This window comes from Heloderma suspectum, chromosome 3 (genome assembly GCF_057233095.1).
Source record: "Heloderma suspectum isolate Gila_16-S chromosome 3, 16-S_ref, whole genome shotgun sequence".
In the NCBI taxonomy this organism is placed as follows: Eukaryota; Metazoa; Chordata; class Lepidosauria; order Squamata; family Helodermatidae; genus Heloderma; species Heloderma suspectum.
The window spans coordinates 15,591,130-15,613,018 of record NC_139460.1 but is presented as its reverse complement, the minus strand read 5'-3'; the positions used below and the strand labels follow the sequence as shown (position 1 = coordinate 15,613,018).

At 46.2% G+C, this 21,889-nt stretch overlaps 1 protein-coding gene across 3 annotated transcripts in view; it reads left to right on the top strand.

Annotated features, from left to right (window-relative positions):
• Nucleotides 1-21,889, top strand: part of ME3 (malic enzyme 3) — a 150,710-nt gene that overhangs the window by 66,256 nt on the left and 62,565 nt on the right. Inside the window, exons 1-3 of one of the 3 annotated variants that reach the window (XM_084842546.1) lie at nt 2,620-3,048; nt 4,561-4,694; nt 7,008-7,157. In XM_084842546.1, coding sequence (XP_084698672.1) covers nt 4,564-4,694; nt 7,008-7,157 — 281 coding nt within the window. In that variant the 5' untranslated portion in view covers nt 2,620-3,048; nt 4,561-4,563. Of the gene's footprint in view, nt 1-2,619; nt 3,054-4,560; nt 4,695-7,007; nt 7,158-21,889 lie in introns of those variants that run through there. The other 2 variants (XM_084842545.1, XM_084842543.1) reach the window with 2 other exon arrangements.

Sequence of the window (21,889 nt, the reverse complement as noted above, 5' to 3'; positions counted from 1 at the left end):
GCTATCCTATCTCCCCTCAGTCTTCTCAAAGCCAAATATGCCCAGTTCTTTCAGTCTCTCCTCACAGAGCTTTGTTTCCTGTCCCCTGATCATCTTTGTTGCCCCCTCTGAACCCTCTCCATCTTGTCTGCATCCTTCTTAAAGTGCGATGCCCAGAACTGGACACAGTACTCAAGATGAGGCCTAACCAGTGCTGAGCGGAGGGGAACTAGTACTTCCTGGGATTTGGAAGCTATGCTTCTATTAATGCAGCCCATTATGTTCTTACGTTGTTATGTTCAGAGAACACGCCTGAGGCTTTTGCAGGCCTCGGAAGCCTTCTGAGGTATCCTTTCCTGCACAAGTTAGCAAAGCAGTAGCCAGCTGCAAGGCAGACCCGAGAGCACCACTCTCAGGCTTCCTTTTTAGCACTGGAATAGAGAGACGTGCCAGAGGCCTTGCTTCATCATGGACACCCTGAGGTGATCTGTCCATTCCAGTTCTCTGAGAAGGCTGGCACTGCATTGAGCTTGGACTGTGCAGCTCCTTGAGCAAATCCTCATGAAGCAGCCCAACTTCAACACAGGGCCCCAAGAGTCAAACGCCACAGATTTTGGCCATGTCATCTCAGCCTTCCTAACAAATAGAGTGGAAAGATTGCATCAGGGGCCTCTGTAGTGATAAGGACATCTCTTCATTCCAGTGCTGGGTGGGAAGTCTGATAGAGGCGCTCAGTACTAATGGAAGATATTTACCCAAAGGCTTCTGGATTATTGCAGAGCCCTTTAGGCTAATCTCCTCTTCAGTGCTGGGAGGTTTCTTTGGCTTTTGGAGCTGGATCCTCCCCAGCCAAGGTGCCAGAGAGGAGGAAGAGGCACGATGTCATAGCTAAGGGGTGTCCAGCGGCCAGCCCCTAAGAAGCTTGAGCAGGGAGGATACCCCTCTGGCTGAAAACTCTTGCTTATAAAGAAAATAAGTGGTTCAAAGATGTTATGTCATTGTAGAGCTGATTTACAACAAGATTCGATTTATAAAAAGATCTTAATGATATAAGGCGGGATATAATTGTTTTAAATAAAAATACATAAACCCATGCATGCACACGCACACACACGCGTGCACGCACACACACACACACACACACCTATATGAACATAGGAAAGGAAAGGTTCCTCCTGTGCAACCACCAAGTCACTGCTGACTCCTAGAGGGATGCCGCTCTCGTCCACTAATTTTAAAAAGTGTTAAATCAATTCATGGACAATAGGTCTATCAATGGCTATTATATACTATTTCTAACCCACCCTATATCAAAATAGTTTAAGCTGGTGTACAATTGATGAAAAGGATTTAACAGAAAACCACAAAACTACAGCAAAGCCTCACAGCCCACTATAAAATCAGCAACAGTGGTCAAACCAAGCTATGGTCGCTAAGACCCAAAATCCTGGGTGAAAAGCCAGGTCTTGACTTGGTGCTGAAATGAAGCCAGCGTCAGCACCAGCCGATCCTCTGTGCAGGGGTGGGGGGGAGGATTCCATAACCAGTGTGCCACAGCCGAGGGCATTCTATAACAAGGGCGCTTGGTATTGGGACCACATTAGACCTGTCCTGAAAGACCTGCACTGGTAGCTGGTTGCTTTCCAGGCGCAATTCAAAGTGTTGGATTGATTTATTTATTTAAATTTATTAATCGCCCATCTGGCTGGTCTCCCAGCCACTCTGGGCGATGTACAAAGTGTATAATAAAACAGTTTAAAACAATAAAATTCTACAGTAAAAACATTATATTTCTAAAAATACCCTAACCCACCCCAAATGCCTACCTGAACAACCATGTTTTTAATGCGCGGCGGAAGCTCATTAAAGAGGGGGCATGGCGGAGTTCCCTAGGGAGGGAGTTCCACAGAGTGGGGGCCACCACAGAGATTCTCTACAGAGATTTAACCTTTACAGCCCTAAACAGCTTAGGACCTGGCCATCTAAGGGACTAGCTGTCTGGTTAATAAGGGCTCCTTCACAATGAGCTTTTATCCTGCAATTGAGATTGCTCCTTCATGGAAGTTTGGGGGCTCTTTACGTGACGCCGTGATCATTCAAGGCGTCTCCTGCACTAAATGCCCTTTGTTCCGTTTCTAAATTGATCGCAGATAATGAGCTATCAAATTACCCCGTTGTGTTCCACTTCAGTTTCCTCCGTGAAAACAGTAAAAGCAGGAAGAAGAGGAGCGAGATCAATGGAAGACTCAGATACGGGGAGAAGGCAGGGGAAGGGGTTGGGGGGAAAGGAAGGGGGTGGAAAAGGGAGCCGTTGTGATCCTGCATTTAAAACAAAAGCAGAAAGCCCCATTTTAAATTCAGGATTTTAAGATCTGCAGAAGAGGCCATCTTGAAGGCACCATTATCCATGTCAGGCCTGCGTGAAAAGGTTATCCTCTGTGCCACTCCCAAACTGTGGAAAGCATTTCCTCAAGAGCTACGATTGGCCTCCACTTTGGGCTTTTAGAAAGGTTTTTAGGAAAGATTAGAGCTGTGCACAAATAGCCTCTCAAAACTCTTCAGCCTATTTGTGGGCAAAAGAAATTGCGGGGACAATTTCACCGAATTTCTCCTAGGGGAGGAGAAATTCTCCAACACTTTCTTGCAGATAGGGCTCGCTGTTGGCAGGGGTTGTAGCACAGGTTCTTTCTTTTTTCCTCAGGGTTTTTGGCTTATTACACTGCTTCTCTGAGTGGCAACAGCATCAACTGTGTAGAGGCTTCCACTTTTCTGAGGCAGAATCTTGAATTTCTTTCGCTGGTATTCTCGAGCTTACCTGATCCCTGCGACGTGGCCGAGCCGAGGGTGCTGTGTGCGTTTTCTGTCTCTATTGCACATCTTTCCATTGCTCTGCAGTTCTCCCGGGCCACCTGCACTTCCTGAACTGAAAAAGCCCTGTAGGAAGAATTGCTTCATGATGTCTTCCTCATGATGACTTTAACTGAAGTGCGGTAAGCCGTGGTGGCTACGGGCTGCCACAGAGGTTATGACAGATGGGACACGCATGCACTCTCCTCAGCCACCTCATAAGTAAGGTAGAAACAAGAACCCCAAACCCAACCCATGAGAATTTCTCCAAGATTTCTTCTCCTTTGAATTTCTCTTCAAAAGCAATTTCTTTTCTATCAAATTGAATGAGAACGGTTGAAAAAATGTGGGAGACATTTCTGGCACAGCATTAGTGAAGACACATCTTATTAATTTACCCTTTGAACTTACGTAGCTGCTTTAATGCAAGGGTGGAGAACCTCAGGCCTAAAGGCCAAATCCAGCCATCTCCCCTTTTCCTGGCTGCATCTCTTTCCCCTGACTACTGATCATTTAGTAGTTTTCCAGCTTGTGCCCTGTTTTTTCCTCGTGCTAAAACCTTGAAATGCTTCTCCGAAGACTACGTTTCTGGCAGTAAGAGCTTTACGCTAAAATATGTTGGTATTTTTTGGAATTTTGATCCCATCTTTTTTGCCTTTGCCTCTGTTCTCCAGTGGAATGTGGCCTCTGAGAGCTTCCACAAAATTGAATTTGGGCCTTGAAAGAGCTTCCCCACCTCAGCTTTAATGCTTGGTTTTTTAATGTTTTTGGTTTTTTACATTATCATTTAAAGGTTTTATTATTTTTAATTCTGTGCACCACCTTGATAGCTTTTTAGCAAATAAGGTGGTATAAATAAATAAAGGCCCTTTTGTGCATTTAGCTATTAGCAATGATAGCAAAATGAAGCCTCCAGATTCAGAAGCTGTGTACCTTTGCTTCACAACTTCCTAGAAGCATCTGCTGGCCATAGTTGGAAATAGGATGCTGGACAAGATGGATCCTTGGTCAGATCCAGCAGGGTTCTACTTTTGCTTTTATAAAAGCCGATGGATGGAGAAAGTACCTTTTAGAAACATATTGTCTGCCACACAGAGCACAGACTCAGATAAGTGCATTTTGGTGACCTCCATGTGTTTAAATTGGCACCCAGTTACCATCAGTCATCAGCTCAATTTTTATAAGACTAAATTTATCTTCTTTTACAAAAGAAACTGTAGTAACTTGGCAAATTATTGAGGAGAGAGGTTCATGTGGGTAAGCTTAGGATCACGTGCTTGGTTAGCTAAATTAATTTTATTAAGGTAAGAACTAGAGTATGATAAGCACAGCATTTCATGGGAAGCCATGGGGATAATTATAAGAATACGACAGAGCTTGCTACAAATCTGTGATCTGTGTAATAAATTTGTTATCACAGCACGCTGTGTTTATAAATCAAATCATACTAGATTGTAAATCAGCTCAGAAATAACAGCTATAAAGTTTGCTGGCTGGCAAATGGCCAGCAACTCTCAGCCTAACTTACCTCACAGAGTTTTTGTGAGGATACAGTGGGGTTATATTGGGCGGGGTGGCGGGGGTGTCTGATATAAATTGCCCCTAAGAAGCTACTCTTCTTTGCAGCAATCCTGAAGAGAGTCCTGCGAAGTGGAAATCTAATTATACATCTTTTTATTAAGAGAGCAGATCTGTTCCATTACTTCAATGCATCCTCCCTCTCTTCCTCCCTAGGGAATGGCCTTTACCCTTGAAGAGAGACTCCAGCTGGGTATTCACGGCCTACTTCCTCCTTGCTTCTTGAGCCAAGACGTTCAAGTTCTCCGTGTCCTCAGAAGCTACGAGACCAAGGCCGACGATCTAGACAAGTAAGTAGATGTGAGCCTGAGAGTGTTTTGGTAGAACCCATGGCTGGAGCAAGGTGTTACGGAGCACGCACGGAAACCGGAAAAAGAGTCTGGCCGCCCCTTGGGGGTTGGACTCGATGGCCTTGTAGGCCCCTTCCAACCCTACTGTTCTATGATCAACTCTGTTGGCTGCCTCTTCTGGCGGTGGAGAAACTTGCAACGCGATGACATCACGCCATGCACTTTGCAACGGCTGAGGTTGCTTGCTGTGAGCGAGAGGACGTGCTGCAGTGTAGCTGTTTCCCGTGCAACCACATACTGCGCTGTCGCTGCCACATAGTTTTAGTTCCATGCTCGGTACCACCACCACATCCTCACTTCTCCCTGGGGAATTTCTGACACGTCCCTTGTCTTACATGTGCAAAGGGCCCCTGACCAATCCAGCTAAGGGCACCTCGACAGCATATGACCTCTTACGTGATACTCTTGCAATCCTTTTGAGGACAGGACTGTGGCTCGGTGGTAGAGCACCTGCTTTGCATGCAGAAGGTCCCAGGTTCAATCCCCGGCATCTCCAGGTAGGGCTGGAAAAATCCCTGCCTGAAACCCTGTAGAGCCACTTCCAGTCAGGGTGGAAAACTACTACTGGACTAGATGGACCAAGGGTTGGACTCAGGTTAAGGCAGCTTCCTATATTCCCTGCTCTAGCACCAGTAGCACTATATTCCTCCCCACATAGTAACGGAAGTGACAGGTAGCCTTCCCCTGGTGGGAGAGTGGGACCTTAAAAGAACATTTTAAAGTTTTCTTTTAAAGGGGCTGTGCCCCTACCTTCCCGACCATCTGCTCCCATCGGTAGTACATGCCCTGGTCTCCTCTCATCTAGACTACTGTAATGCACTCTACGTACGGTTACCCTTGAAGACGGTTCAGAAGCTGCAGCTGGTGCAGAACGCAGCGGCTCGCCTGATTAAGGCAGCCACGGGCGTGATCACTTCACTCCGGGGCTGAAGGAGTTGCACTGGCTACCAGTTGCTTTCCGGGCCAAATTCAAGGTGTTGGCTTTGACCTTTAAAACCCTATATGGTTCCGGCCCAGCCTGTCTCAAGGAGCACCTCCAGCAATACCAGACAGTCCGTTCAACAAGATCAGCCTCGGATAGCCTTCTGTTTGTCCAATCAGCCAGGACAGCTAGGCTGGTGAGGATGAGGGAAAGGGCCTTCTCTGTGGTGGCCCCCACTCTGTGGAACTCCCTCCCTAGAGAACTCCGCCATGCCCCCTCTTTAATGAGCTTCCTCCACCCATTGAAAACGTGGTTGTTCAGGCAGGCATTTGGGGTAGGTTAGGGTATTTTTAGAACATGATGTTTTAATGCGAAATTTTACTGGTTTTGATTGTTGTGTTGTTGTACATCGCCCAGAGTGGCCGGGTGACCGGCCAGATGGGAGCTTAAGAAATTGAACGAATAAACAAACAAATAAATAAATAAATATGCAGTAGTGTTTCCTCCAGCCCCAAAGAGAGAAATAGCACAACCCCTCCCCAACAAAAAAAACTGAAAAAAGATGTTACAATATATTAAGGGTCGTAAAAACAGAATAAAAAATAAAGTTCTGTGTATTGGGCAGGGTCAAGGAGTTTATACAGGGCACTGAAACCCAGTTCACTGTCTACTACAACACTTAGAGTGCAATCCTGTACTCAACTATCTGGGAAGGAACCCCACTGAACTCAGTAGGGCTTCCTTCTGAGTAGACATATATAGGTTTGTACTATACAGTGCCTCTGATATTTCAACAGTCATTGATCACATCCTTTAGAGTATGACTTTGCAGTCATAAGAGCTAGAAACTTGCTTTTTAGAGAAAGAAAAGAAAGCTCAGATTTGCAGAAAGGTGAGTTCTGTGGCTTTTCTGTACTCCTGTGAAATCTCAGCATATACAGAGTCCTGTTCAATCCCCTTAATAACAACTTGAGCGGCACTGGTTGAGATGGCTAAAGCTTTTTTGAAATCTTGCAGAGAACTGGCCAAATTGTCTACACTTTGGCGTCAACAGAGTCTGTGTGGCGCAGCGGTTGGAGTGTTGGACTGGGACTCAGGAGATCTGGGTTCTAGTCCCCACTCAGTCGTGAAGCTCACTGGGTGACTTTGGGCCAGTCACTGATTCTCAGCCTAATCTGCCTCACAGGGTTGTTGTGAGGATAAAATGGGGAGGATCACGTATGCCGCCTTGGGCTTCTTGAAGGAAAGGTGGGATATAAATGTAAGAAATAAATTATAAAAACAACGACACCTGTCATCTCCTCTCACTTTTCTTTCATCCCTTTCCCCAGATACATTATCCTTATGACGCTGCAAGACCGAAACGAGAAGCTGTTCTACCGCGTTCTCACATCAGACATAGAAAGATTCATGCCAGTAGTTTACACTCCAACTGTTGGCTTGGCCTGCCAGCAGTATGGCCTAGCGTTCAGAAGGCCGCGGTGAGTAGATGGAGTTACTTTTATCCTCCTTACATTGTCAGTCTGCCTCCCCACCCCCTACCTCACCCTGCTGTTAATTGGAAATGAATGTTCACTTCGTAATTGGGACACATCTTTCTGTGGGTGGTCTCCAAGAAGAGGAAAAAAATGGGATTCTTGATCAAATGATGCAGCTATCAAGCAGTGTGTGCGCGTGCGTGCGTACGTGTGTGTGTGTGTGTATGTGTGTGTGTATGCATGTTCATTTAATGACAAACTGGGGAAAATTCTTGCTCTCCTCGCCTCAACAGCAAAACAAGAGTAGTTTTGTTCGAGAACAGTAGAGTACAGTACAATCTGGCTAAACTTAACCACAAAATATCACTATAAATTCTCACTTTAACCCTCCTCTGTCGGCTGCATAACCTTTAAAATTCTTATTGTTTTGCGGTGCAACCCTTGGAAGTAACAGCATTTGCCATGTTCCGTGTGTGTGTGTTTTGTCCTCAAATGCCTTTTGCAGAGTCAGAAAGCCAAACATTGTCCCACATATTAATCTTTCCTCCAGATCATTTACATGGGACTTGCCAGCATCTGGGTGGCAAACAGACTTTGCAAGGCTTAGCAAGAGACAGGGCAGACCAAGGCAAAGGTGACCAAAGAAAAGCACAAGGCGTTTTAGGTCAGCTAAGGAGCTCTAAGCTGGAGCTGATGAGTAGTCTGCTAGCAGCCTCTTTCTGTTTCCTTTAATAGGGGCTGGAGCCAAAGAAAGCAGGAAACGTCAGGTGGCCCCCAAAGCCAATATTTTAGGCAGGGCCAGGATAACAAGCAATTTATAGCAATTCTACATCAAAATGCACTTCCCTTCAGGAAAACAAATATTTTTCTGCATCGTTTTTAATAGTGCAGCAAATAAAAACACATGTGTGTCTAAACTTGCTGACTATTATTACTTCTTTTTATTTTTTTTTATTTATTACATTTATATCCCGCCTTTTTTCCTCCTTAAGGCACCCAAGGCGTCATACATAGTCCTCCTCCTCCTCCATTTTATCCTCAAAACAACCCTGTGAGGTGGGTTGGGCTGAGAGTCTGTGACTGGCCCAAAGTCACCCAGTGAGCTTCCATGGCTGAGTGGGGCCTAGAACCTGGATCTCCCAACTCCCAGTCCAACACATTAAAGGCAGCTGCCGGCGAGATCACATCACTCCAGTGCTGAAGGAGTTGCACTGGTTACCAGTTGTTTTCCGGGCCAAATTCAAGGTGTTGGTTTTGACCTTTAAAACCCTATATGGTTCTGGCCCAGCCTATCTTAAGGAGCGCCTCCAGCAACACCAGACAGGCCGCTTAACAAGATCAGCCTCGGATGGCCTTCTCTCTGTCCCATCAGCCAGGACAGCTAGACTGGTGGGGATGAGGGAGAGGGCCTTCTCTGTGGTGGCCCCCACTCTGTGGAACTCCCTCCCTAGGGAACTCCGTCATGCCCCCTCTTTAATGAGCTTCCGTCGTGCATTAAAAACGTGGTTGTTCAGGCAGGCATTTGGGGTGGGTTAGGGTATTTTTTTTAAAAAAAAATTATGGTAAAATTTTATTGTTTTAAATTGTTTTATGGTGGGTTGTACATCGCCCAGAGTGGCTGGGTGACCAGTCAGATGGGCGATTAATAAATTTAATAAATAAATAAATAAATAAACGCTCTCGCCACGGCACAACAGTATTGCAACCGAAACTCTCCTCACGAGCTAAGTTTGATCCTGGCGGAAGCTGGGTCCCAGGTAGCCAGCTCAGGTCGACTCAGCACTCCATCCTTCCGAGGTCGGTGAAATGAGTACCCAGCTTGCTGGGGGAAAGGTAGTCACAACAAGGGAAGGCAATGGCAGACCACCCCGCTACAGTCTGCCACGAAGACGCCAGCAAAAGCGGCGTCCCTCTAGGAGTCAGCAATGACTGGGTGCTTGCACAGGAGGAACCTTTCCTTTCCTTTTTTCTAAGGAGTTCAAGGTGGCAAATATGAGGGGTGTGCGGATGAGATCCTCCACTAATTCACTGAATACATGAGTGCATGCTGGTACCACCCCTGCTAGCCCCACCCCCGGTGCTGATCCACTCACTGGCCATGCCCCTCTGGTGGCCACGTGTTCACCATTAACGAGAAAGGATCTTGCACACACGCAGATCTTCCATGCAGATGGCAACCTTTGGCCCATCAGCTTTCCTGATACAAGGAAGAGCCCTATGTATGTAGGGCCCTTTCTCATTAATGCTGAACTCTAGCTGCTTCGGGACATGGCCAGCAGGCATGTTGGCATTTGGGCAGTGGGCATAGTCTTGTTCCCCCCCCCCGACATGCTTAGTGAATGGGACTAGAGGGAGGGAGATCTACACAATCTTAGTCATTGGCACTTTTATCTTCAGTCACACCAACCCTGTGAGGTAGGTTAGGTGACTGGCCCAGAGTCTCCCTGTAAGCCAGGGGTGGGCAACTTTGGAGGGTTGGGGGGCACATTGCCCCCTGTAACCCTCTGGGGGCACACCCCACCACCAGAAGCAGCTGTGCCGATGAAAGCGTCTGTGGCACTAGCATGCTAGTGATTCTGCTAGGAAGCAAGACATGAGCTTTCTGCGGTGATTTTCAGCAGCAGTGACCAGAGCCCACGAATCACCTGTTCCCCACCACTGTGATTGAAAGGGATTTGAATCCGAGTCTTCCTACTAAATCCAGTGCTCTAGCTAGTATATTACGGAAGCTCAGTATATTTAGAGCTCTGAACATTTTGATGCATGCCTATAGATTATAGCATGACAAAGGAGGAGTCCAGAAAGCTAGCTTTCAGAAAAGACCCTCAATTACTTGCCTGCCTGCTTCAAACATACCCGTTAGCCATTTTTGGCACAACCGGCAGGAAAGAAAAAAGGAGCAAACTTTCTTCCAAGTTACCCAAACTTATCTGTTTTCAAACCTTGTAGGCCATGGGCAAGTTGGGTGCATAACTATTTATATGTTTGAAAATCTGACTTTTTTAGTCAGTTAGTCAAAATCCACAGTTTTAAAAACATTGTTCAACTTCTTTGTGGTACATTTAATTTCACTACTAAACCCATTGAATGGTCTGAGTATTGGAGCACTTCAAAATGCCAAGATGACCTTTGTATAATGGAATTTGCATTTTAAATTATACTTTGTGTTTCTCGTAGCCATAACCCATAGCAACTAAAATTCCATTTGTATGATGTATAGAAAAGATAAATTCGAATAAAGTATGTTTTTGTTAAGCTTGTTATTTTCCCCCCTATATAATCTGTTTTCTGTATAAGATCTGAATGCATCATCATAATCAAAATGGACAGATGATTTATTCTTTGTATAGTTCTCATTCGACTTTTAAGTGCAGAAAAATTATAGTAATCAACTATAATAGATAGCTATTTCAGATCCTAACTTTTATTTTAATCTGCCTTACCTCTGTGTTCTTTAGAAATACCTCCGAAATGCTAAAAAAAGAAGAAGGAAAAATAGCCCTCCAATATAGTGATGTTAAGAGGGCTCCAATGTAGATAGGGGGTCTCAAACCGCACATTATACAGACTTCTTTGATTCTTTCCTCCATATTTTTTTAAACCCAAAGCTCCTCAGAGTAGAATAAAGGTGGAAGGAGAGCAATGATAGATATTTTTGTGGCTGTTAATCAATTCATCATCAGTTTTAAGTCCATTACATTAACCACGGGCTTTCAAATAACATACTAGTGTTATTACGGGGAGGAGTCCACAGGTATCATGTTTTTAATAGTATCCACGGATGAAGAGTGGACTCACTTGAAATACACCTGGATGTCTATTGTATTCTTGCTAAATTAACTCTCCATCCCTTTGTGCTGGAGTCAGCGGGTTGGATCCAGATGTAGTCATGCTTAAAGTAGACCCAGTGAAATAGTCATGACTAACTCAAGTCCCATTGATTTCAGTGGGTCTCCTTTAAATAGGACTAAGTCTGGATCCATGTGAACCTGCCTGTTTGCTGGGATTGGCTTTAGAGCCTCTGCCATCGGAGGTTAGATGAGTAGCTATTGAAGACAGGACCTTTTCGGCTGTGGTGCCCCAGCTGTGGAACAGCTTTCCCAAAGAGGTGTTTTTGGTGCTTGTGTTGTTCACTTTTTGGTTTGTGTAAATATATTTATGATAACTTAGGTTACTTTTATATGGATGTGGTTCCCTTTGTTTGTCTTACTCTTGCTTTGTGATGGTCTGATGACTGGATACAAATAAACACATCTCATCTGATCACTTTCAGGCACCCAGCTAAAACCCATTTAATTCTCCTGTGGTTGATCTTGCTGGTGGTTTTAATGCTTTTATTGCTTTGGTCTTACTGTTTGTTTCATTGTGTGATGTTTTATCATATGATGTTTTTATTGTTTTATGGTTAGTTTTATGGGTTTTATACTGTTGATATATGCAACATTGAACTATTAATTGGAAAAACATGGAATGAATGTATTAAAGGAATCAGTGGGCTTGCCCTCTTGGCTTACTGTATTGGATTGTGAGACAAAATCTGGTAGGGACTGGCCTGTTTTATTCTTGGCACAGCGCTTAGTAGAATTTTAAGTGAAGAATGAATAAGAAGTAACCTTAATAACTGCATTGCGCAGAAGAGAAAAGCATAACCACCTCTGTATCTTAACTATGCAGTTTGCTGGATCAGGTAAACAGTTCTCTCTTGGATATTAGCAGTGGACATGTAATATGATTGAATTGAGTTGTACCTGATTCTGTCCCCATTGGGCTTCTTTGCCATTATGTTCCCAGTTTGCCATCTCAATGAATTGCAACACATCTTTCCCCTTCTTGGATCCAGCTGCACACAATGCAATCTCAGAAGTAATCTTCCTGTTGCCCAAAAAATGAAACTGTGTTATTCTCCCTCGCTGGGAACATCTGCTTGCATGTTCAACCTGCCCTTTCACAAAGTCTTTCTCTTTCGGAAGTCAAACGAGAAACTGGCCTTAGTTCCATCCTGGAACTTGTGTGAGAAGGGCCAAGCTTGAATATCTCAAATTGCGGTTGATTTCCTAATTTGCAGCCCTTCTTCGCAAATGTTCTGTAAGTAGTTGTTGAATTTCTGTTCCGGCTGTTTTTGAAGTTGCATTCCCAAGACATATTTTTTAAATTATCAGTTTCTCTCATCCTGACCCCCCTGGAAACTTCCTCTTTTACCACCATTAAAAGTGGTAATTTTCACATGAGAAATCATGTTTTTGTTTATAGTAAACATTTTTTCCGTTCTTTGGAAAGGTTTTGTCCAGTCAGACCCGGTGGGTGAACATGCATTCCTGGGATCTCTGTTTACTGAAGTTCACAAATTGGGAGCCACGTTTGGGAAGATTCCCTCCTTCCCCTCGGCCTCTCTGCTTCCTCAAGGAAATCCCCCTCCTGATAGCCTTTATTTTATTCTGTACATTCTGTATCCCATCCTTCTGCCAAGCAGCACAGAGTGGTGGCATGGTTCCCAAAACGATTCATTTTATCCACTGTGGTAGGTTAGGCTGAGACACAGATACAACATCATACTGAGTTTCACACTGTACCTAAGCAAAACCATACTGTAACCTAGGAAGTCTACCAGAAAAAACAGTCCCATATTTTAATTATGCAAATCCCTGGCCAGCAAACTAATTTTTAACAGAATCCATATTATGAATGGAGCCAGGGCGGAAGGGCCAGCAACGTTGGCTCGCTCCCATATGAGCCGAGGCCCAGGCAAAGGGCTCTGTGAGCAGCAGTGGAGGCTTTGGCAGAGCTCATGGCCCTTAGCTTGACTCGCATCAGCACTGGCTCCAGATTTTGGCAGATGTGTGGGCAAAATTGTAAGATCCCTGCTGGATCATACCAAGGGTCCATTTAGTCCCACAGGCTAAACAGGATTCTGTTTCCAAAGTGGCCAACCAGCTGCCTGTGGGAATCCCACAAGTTGGATACAAGTGCCACAGTACTCCTGCTTGTGTTCCCAGCAGCTGTTATTGAGAGGCATATTGCCTTGGCTACTGGAGGTAGCATATAGCCATCATGAGAAGCAGCCATTGATAGCTTTTTTTGTTGTTTATTCGGACAGTCGCTTCCGACTCTTTGTGACTTCATGAACCAGCCCACGCCAGAGCTTCCGGTCGGCCGTCGCCACCCCCACCTCCCCCAAGGTCGGGTCCATCACCTCCAGAATATCATCCATCCATCTTGCCCTTGGTTGGCCCCTCTTCCTTTTGCCTTCCACTTTCCTTAGCATCAGCATCTTCTCCAGGGTATCCTGTCTTCTCATGATGTGGCCAAAGTACTTCAGTTTTGCCTTTAATAGCCTTCCCTCAAGTGAGCAGTCTGGCTTTATTTCCTGGAGTATGGACTGGTTGGATCTTCTTGCAGTCCAAGGCACTCTCAGAATTTTCCTCCAGCACCACAGTTCAAAAGCATCTATCTTCTTTCGCTCAGCCTTCCGTATGGGCCAGCTCTCGCAGCCATAGGTTACTACGGGGAATAACATAGCTTTGTCCTCCATGAATTTTTCTAATCTTCTTCTAAAGCCCTCCAAATCGGTGGCCATCACTACATCTTGTGGGAGTGAATTTCATTGTTTAACTCTGCGCTGCGTGACAAAGTGCTTCCTTTTATCTATCTGAATCCCCTACTAATCAGCTTCATGGATTCTGGTATTATGAGAGAGGGAGAGAAAGTCCCTATCCACTTTTTCCACACCATGCATAATTTTATACACTTCTATCATGTCCCCAGTTACTCGCCCTTTTTCTAAGCTAAAGAGCCTCCAACATAATCTTTCCTCATATTGGAGTTGCTCCAGTCCCTTTATCATTTTGGTTGCCCGTTTCTGCTCCTCTTTAGGTATGGTGACCAGAACTGCACACGGTGTTCAAGTGAGATTGCACCATAGATTTGTATAAGGACAGTATGATACTGGCAGATTTATTTTCAAGGCCTTTTCTAATTGTGGCCAACATGGAATTTGCCTTTTTCACAGCAGCTGCACACTCGGTCGGCATTTTCATTGAACTGTCCACCACAACCCCAAGATCTCTTTCTTGGTCAGTCATCGCTAGCTTTTCTTAGTGGGCTCACCTGTTCTTCACCATAACTGTCAGTGCTGCCTGTTGACTGGTTCTCTCCCTCTTGGCCCAACCTGCCAAGTGGGGGAGTGTAAGGCAAGCGGTGATGTTGCATCATCTCTTCACTCTTCTCACTGTTTCCATGCTCACTGTTCAGTACAGGACAGGTGGACAGGTAGTGATAGCAAGGAGGAGCAGCAGCAGGGATTGATGGGTGGACCCCAGCAGGGGTGTGGGCCTTAGCAGATGCCCAGCAAGGTCAACTCCTAACAGTGGGCCTGACTTCCATTTGCCTTGTCTTGCCTTACCCATGGCAGTGAGCGGCTGAGGTCCATAAGGGGAGGGCTCTGTTAAAGCTTCCCTCGCTGCTTTTACTGGGGAGGAGGAAGTAAAAGAACCCTTTGGATCTCAGCTTAGAAGATGCACAAATAAAGCAGATGTCCTTGGCATGGGAAGCTCCTGAGGGCTGCATTGGTGCCCATTGTCTCTGTATTTGTTTTTTAAAAGGTACTTTTACCCGCCTTTAAGTACATTATTCTCAAGGCGGTTAACAATTAAAACCAACAATTAAAAACTATAATTAAAACAATTAAAATGCAATAATAAATTAACTCGGCAACTGAAAGAGCATTATGAAAACAGCAGCAACTATTTCTTCAGAAGCTAAAACCATTCTAAAAACCTCGGAAACAGAAACACTTTTTGCCTGGCATCTAAAAAAGATCAGTTTGGGTGCCAGGTGACCTGGTAAGGGGAAGGACTTCCAAAGCAGATGTGCCACCACTGAAAAGACCCTTTCCTGGTAGCCACCAGTCTTGCTTATGAAAGTGGGAGCCCCCAGAACTGAACCTCTGATGATGATCCTCTTAAGCAGGCAGATTTGTGCGGAAATTGTAAAGGTTACATTGCTATGTAAACTCCTCCATACTTACATAGGGCATGGAGGAGAAAAATAATGGAAACCTAATGGAAACCCAACTGCTGCTACTCTGGAATTCGTTACCTCATGGCAGCCCTGCCTATTTCACCACGTCACTGAGGACAAATATTTTTGCAAGTTGAATAATGTTACAGGGATTTTTGGGGTGGTAATGTAGACTTTGGCAGGAATTTTTTAGCTTCTTGAGAGAAATAACTTTCGGTGGCTGGAAGTATACAGAAAACAGATGTATCTAAACAAAGGAAGCTATTTTATGAGGGGAAATGAAAAGGAATTTTGGCTCCCTTTTCCATAAACATAAAACCACAGTAAATATATATTAAAAAATGCCCCCTCCTATCTTAGCAGCCCTTTATTCCTACAACAAAATCTTTCAACTCACCTAGAATGTTTTGCCAATGAAGAACGTAGTTACTTGCAGAATTCTATTTTCCCCCTGTACTTGAAATCAGCTTAATGAATGTATGTAATAACAACAAGCCCCAAGAACAAAACTGTGCTTAGAAAAAGTAACCTCTTGGTAAAACTACAGTACAGATGTAACTCTCCCGATCTCCTGATTGTGATTATAAGATAGGCAGGGGGCCGTGGATTCATGTGCTCCCTCCCCCTCCCCTCTTGAATATCCCCCCAAACCTACGCATGGTTTACTCTAACCATGATGTAGTGTCCATGTCTGCATTAGTGCCCAACCAATAGCACTGTCAGGGTTGGATCGGAGCCCATAGAGCCCCAAAGCAGTTCTGATTCTGAGGAAGAGATAGAAACCGTGGGAGAGGAACCCGCGCGCTGTTCAGAGGCGCCGCTGGAGGGAGAGCCCCTCCCTGATCACATTCCTGAGAGTGGTAGTGACCCTGGCAGGCAGGGGGAGGGAGAACTGGAGCTTTGGGATGCTAGGCGCTGGTGCAGGGAGAAGCAGGAGATGGAGGTTGCCAAGAGGAGGCGCTCAGCCCGCTTGGCGTGACGTCAACAGCTGCGCCCCGATGCCCCACGGGAAAGGGGTGGACTTTCGCCTCCTAGCCCTTAAGTTCAGAGGCTTCCCGCCTTTACCCTCCAAATGGACGTCAACTGATTTACCAAGGCTAGAAACCCCTAGAAGACAGCTCTCTTAAGTTTCCCTCATTAGGCTCATGCAATTAGCATCTGTAAGCATCTTTAGGTTGAATGGAAATAAAGCCTTGGAAAAGAGCCCTATTGCCTGCATGTTGATTCTGGCTACTTGAGGATTTCAGAAGGCAGCAAGGGCACTCCTGACAAGCACTAACCAGGACTGGCTTTGTAACCAGGATTTGAAGTGGATCTGCAAACTTGATTTATGGGTGAATCTGTATCTTTAACCATGGTGTGGTTGGTGTAATGCAACACTATGTTTCAGGCATGCCATGGAAGGGAAGGGAAATTCATAAGAAGATCTATGGGAGCCTATGGGTTGCTTACAGGCCATGATTAGGAAGGTTACATCTAGGGGTGTGGGAGGAATCTGTAACGGAACTAAATGAGTTCGGATTTTGATGAATCTGACTGGCAGATTCTGCGGCAGACCGACTTTTCCCCTGTTGGGTGCATTCTGCTGACTTGCAGACCATTTCTCTAACTTTCCCGATTTTGCACCATTTTTGTTGTCGAAAAATATGCAAAAGATGTTAAAACCTCACCAAAATTCGCATTTCCCCATAGGCTAAAGTGTGAAAATGCACATTTGGGGGGATTTTGTGCTTTTGGGGGGGATTTGTGCAATTTTGCACGTGCGAATTCATGCAACGGCCTATTTGTGCAAATTCGGGAACAAAAAAATCAGATCCCGGCAATGGGCAGACTGCGGAACAAAAGGCGCCTGACAATCCACAAAACACAGATGGAACAGATGTTACACACCCCTAGTTACATCAGCATCAGACCACCGACTCTTTGTAGTTATGTCTAATTCAGATAAGGATATGACTGTTGTGCTGATTGTCAGTTGGTCCCAGGGCATAGTCTGAAATCACATGAGGCAGCCATCTTGCTGAACCTAAGCAGGTTTGGGTCTGGTCAGTGCTTGGAGGGGAGGCCACCTGGGAACCACATGTAGCCACCTTGAGTTCCATGATGGAAAAAAGGTGGGATATAAATGTAATAAATAGATAGACAGCAGACAGACAGATAGATAGATAGATAGGAAAGCCGAGTATTTGCATGTAGCTTTTAAACTCCCCCATGAAGCAGAAGACGAAGCAGCTGCAGCTTTCCCACCTGGTCTCCCCACCACCCAATTCTTCCATTTGCCTCCCTTCCCTGTCTGCAACAGTGGTGTAGTGGAGCCAGGACTCACAGGGTTGGAGTGCTGGGACTGTTTGATTAGCGGGGACGATGACATCATCTTCCACCACCATCACCCCTCAGACTTCCCTGTTCCCTCTGAGCTTAACTGCAGTCCTCTCAGTAGCTGGGGGGAAATGGATTCCCTCAGCAACAATACATCGCTGTTGTAATGCAAAATATTTTATGGGCGGCTTAGTCTTGGATGGGCAGGTAAGCCCCATTTGCTTTACAAAAGACCTACTTCCGCCGGAGATGAAAACAGCTGGAACTGCTTTTTGGATATAGACCACCACAGCTGCCTAATATTTTAGACTCTCCTTGGGGGTGTGGCTATGGTGCCTGTCATGATAGGCTGGAGCGCTGGGCTGATAACAACAGAATGAAATTTAATAGGGACAAATGCCAAGTTCTGCACCTAGGAAAAAGAAACCAAAAGCACAGTTACAAGATGGGGGACACTTGGCTCAACAACACTACAAGCAAGAAGGATCTTGGAATTGTTGTCGATCACAAGCTGAATATGAACCAACAATGTGATGTGGCTGCAAAAAAAAGGCAAATGCTGTTTTGGGCTGCACTGATAGCAGAATATCTTCCAAATCACGTCAAGTGATTTGCATTGGTTAGGCCTCATCTTGAGTAGTGTGTCCAGTTCTGGGCACCACACTTTAAGAAGGATGCAGACAAACTGGAGAGGGTTCAGAGGAGGGCAACGAAGATGATCAGGGGACTGGAAACAAAGCCCTGTGAGGAGGGACTGGAAAAACTGGACATGTTTAGCCTTGAGAAGAGAAGACTGAGGGGAGATATGACAGTGCTCTTCAAGTACTTGAAAGGTTGCCACAGAGAGGAAAGCCAGCATCTCTTCTCCATCATCCCAGAGTGCAGGACACGGAATAATGGGCTCAAGTGACAGGAAGCCTGATTCTGGATGAACATCAGGAAAAATTTCCTAACTGGGCGCTTCCACACTGGAGGTATTCAGGATGAAGCTGGACAGCCACTTGTCAGGTCTGAACATCAGGAAAACCTTCCTAACTGTTAGAGCAATACGACAGTGGAACCCATTACCTAGGAAGGTGGTGGGCTCTACCATGCTGGAGGCATTCAAGATGAGGCTGGACAGCCATCTGTCAGGGATGCTTTGACTTGGATACCTTTGACTTGGATACCTGAGCAGGGGGTTGGACTCGATGATCTTATAGGCCCCTTCCAACCCTACTGTTCTAAGATTCTATGATTCCGTGATGAGCACTTCAGCATTAACCACTTCACCACTGGTTTGCAGTATGACAAAATTTGGAGGCCTACTTGCTACTCCAGGCAATGAGGAAGAAAAGGGCAAGAGAAGTTCACCTACTTCATCAACACACTTTGTTGTTGAATTTCATGTTACAAGTGTCCCTCAGTTGCAACATGGCTACTCTTTAGTTTCCACAGAATAGAGATGTATTCTGTTAGAAGGGATATCTGAGGTGGTTTCAGAAGCTGTTAACTCAGGGATAGCATCATTCCCTGTATTTCCAGTGTTCAGGCTATGAATTTTGTTGTGTATGTAACCAAAATGGCACCACCCATGCACTAAAGGGAAGTATTGGCAGTCTTGCAGTACCCCGAGGCTGGCAGAAATACAAAAAATATTTAGGAAAAAAAACCGTAAGAGGGAGAACACCCCAAAACCACTCAGTGAAGACTATGTTCAGTGGCCATGGAATACTGCCTAAGAGTGGCGGGGGACGGGACCAGAAGATCGGGGTGGGGAAAGAGGGAAAATGGAATTATATGCCTGGAATCCTGAACAGGGAGCATTCCACACTGTAACATTTTGTTGCAGCCAGGTTCCAGTTCTTATCCTGAATTAGCTACTCCTGCCTATACAGAAGAGGAATTTTATGGTGTGTTAGCCACACAACCTGGCTCACTCCCTCAGCCCATCCTCAGGTCACCTTTGTTTGATTCATCCATCCTCCGCTTAGGGATGTACGGAAGTCACTTACCTTTTCGAGGATGTGATTCGCGGTGGGGGGGGGAGGCGCTCCGTCCCTCCGCCTGGAATCCTCAACAGGGGGGAGGCGATCTGGTCCTCCCCCCGGAATCCTGCCCGGCCGGCTCCGCGGAGCAGCCAGCCAGGGCTGTCTGCAGCTGGAGTTCCGGCCGCGGACTGGCTGCTGCAGACGCAAATGCGGCCGCCGTAGCATCTGCCATTTGCGTCAAGCCAGGCTGCCATGATAGGCTACATAAGTATTTACGTAGCCTATCACGGCAGGAAAAAACCAACAACAGCGTACGCAAATGGCAGCGGCTACGGCGGCCATTTGCGTTTCCCATTTTTCGCCGTTTTAGCCTATGTAAATATTTACGTAGGCTATTACGGCGAAAAAAAGGGGGAACACAAATAGCATAGTAGGCGCTATTTGCGTTCCTTTTTTTCCGCCGTAATAGCTTATGTAAATATTTATGTAGGCTAAAACGGCGAAAAATAGGGAACGCAAATGGCGGCTGCCGTAGCCGCTGCCATTTGCGTATGCTGTGTTTTGGGGGGGGGGTTGCTTGCCGTGATAGGCTACGTAAATACTTATGTAGCCTATCACGGCAAACAGCAGACATAAATGGCGGCTGCGGCAGCCGGTTGAAAGACCAGCCTCCACCTCCGGAGCTGCCACCGCCGGAACATCCGCCCCAGGTAAACTTCGTCCCAATGGGAATCCGCGGGGGGTGGGAGGCCGTTCCGCCATGGATTTCGGGGGGCCGAATGCCAGTGCATTCGGCCTCACTGAAATCCGTGGCGGAATTCTCCACCATCCCTACCTCTGTTACATGTGGGGGGGGGGGACATGGGATGGCCATCACTTTTGCATGCCTTGCTTGTGACTTTCCAGAGGCATCTGGGTGGGTGCTGTTAGAAGCAGAATGGTGCACATGATGCAGTGTTGGCCTGATCCAGCAAGGCAAGTCTTATACTCTTATTTTATTCCTGTTGCTTGGGGCAGAAATAGATGTCATTAGAGACTTGTGTCTCTTTTCTTCTCTTCCTACATAAAATCTAGTTTAACACACATCACTCATGGCATGACACCAATATGCTCTGCATTCCCCCCCCCCCCGCCATGAGCCAGTGCCAGGAGGCAAAGCACTGATGTGCAGCATTGTCACATCACACACAGACCTATAATTTTCTTTTTTAAAAAATGCCTCCCCCTTTTCAACTTATTCTACCCTCCCTGTCTCTCTCCAACCCCACCCCAGCACTAACCAAAGCTGAGATTACACAGATATTTTATACACAGTTATACACATGTGGCCTCCTCCTGTGTGTGAAGATCTGTGGATAGAGACACTTAATCCGATCCTGGCACTAACAAGGGGAACAACACAAGATATTTCTGAGCTCTCTTAAACCTGCGCAGGGAACCTGAGCTCTCTTAAACCTGGGGGGAAACACCCTTGGAATGAAGCAGAAGCACTTTCCAACTCTTGTGATAGGGGAGACGAGGGAGCAGTTGCCCCAAAATAGGATTACAGGAAGCTGCCTTATACTGAGTCAGACCCTGGGTCCATCTAGCCTAGTATTGTCGACACTGACTGGCAGGGGCTTTCGGGGCTTCAGGCAGGATTTTCTCCAGCCTTAATTGGAGATGCCGGGGATTGAACTTGGGACCCTCTGCACACAAAGCAGGTGCTCTACCGCTGAGCTGTGGTCTCACCCAGACGTTGGTGGTGTTGAGGCCTTACCAAGGAACACGCCCCCCTGGGAGGCCCACTGTGACTGCCAACCCCCCTGCAGTCTCCTGGCTGTCTGTTCACCTGCTGTCTCTGAGCAAGCAAGCAGTCAGAGGAGAAGGAGCAGAAACCTCATCACACCTTGCCCCCCCCCTTTCTGGGAGGCTACGGTGGCAAGGAGGAAGCTGGCCCAGTCCAGGAGGTGGGTACACTGAATGCATGTTGCCCAAGGGCAACTTCCTCTAAAATTTAAAATTTGTTGAGAATCAATGAGGGTCGTTTCAAAAAGGTTATTCCAACACATTTATGTTTTTGGCTGGTGAGGGCTGGGGGGAAGGATCTACTGCTTCAGGTTCCCAGTCCCCGCCCCGGCTTCCAGATGTTCCCACCTGCCCCAAGGGCAGCCTGCCCTATGGTTTAAGAACCACTGCATTGTGGGTTTTCACGCCCATAATGGATCTTATGGAGGCCTTCTAGCAGAACAGCTATCTGTTCAGGGCACTCTACCCAGGGCCGGCACCAAGGGTAGGCATGGGTGGGCAGCTGCTGAGGTCCCACATCCAGCATGGGCCCACTGACAAGACCCCCCTGGACTTGTTCCTCCTCTTTACCAATGCAGCCTCCTTGTTCACCTGCCCCTCACTCTTGCCCAGACAGGGGTGGTGATGAGAAGGAGGAGGAGT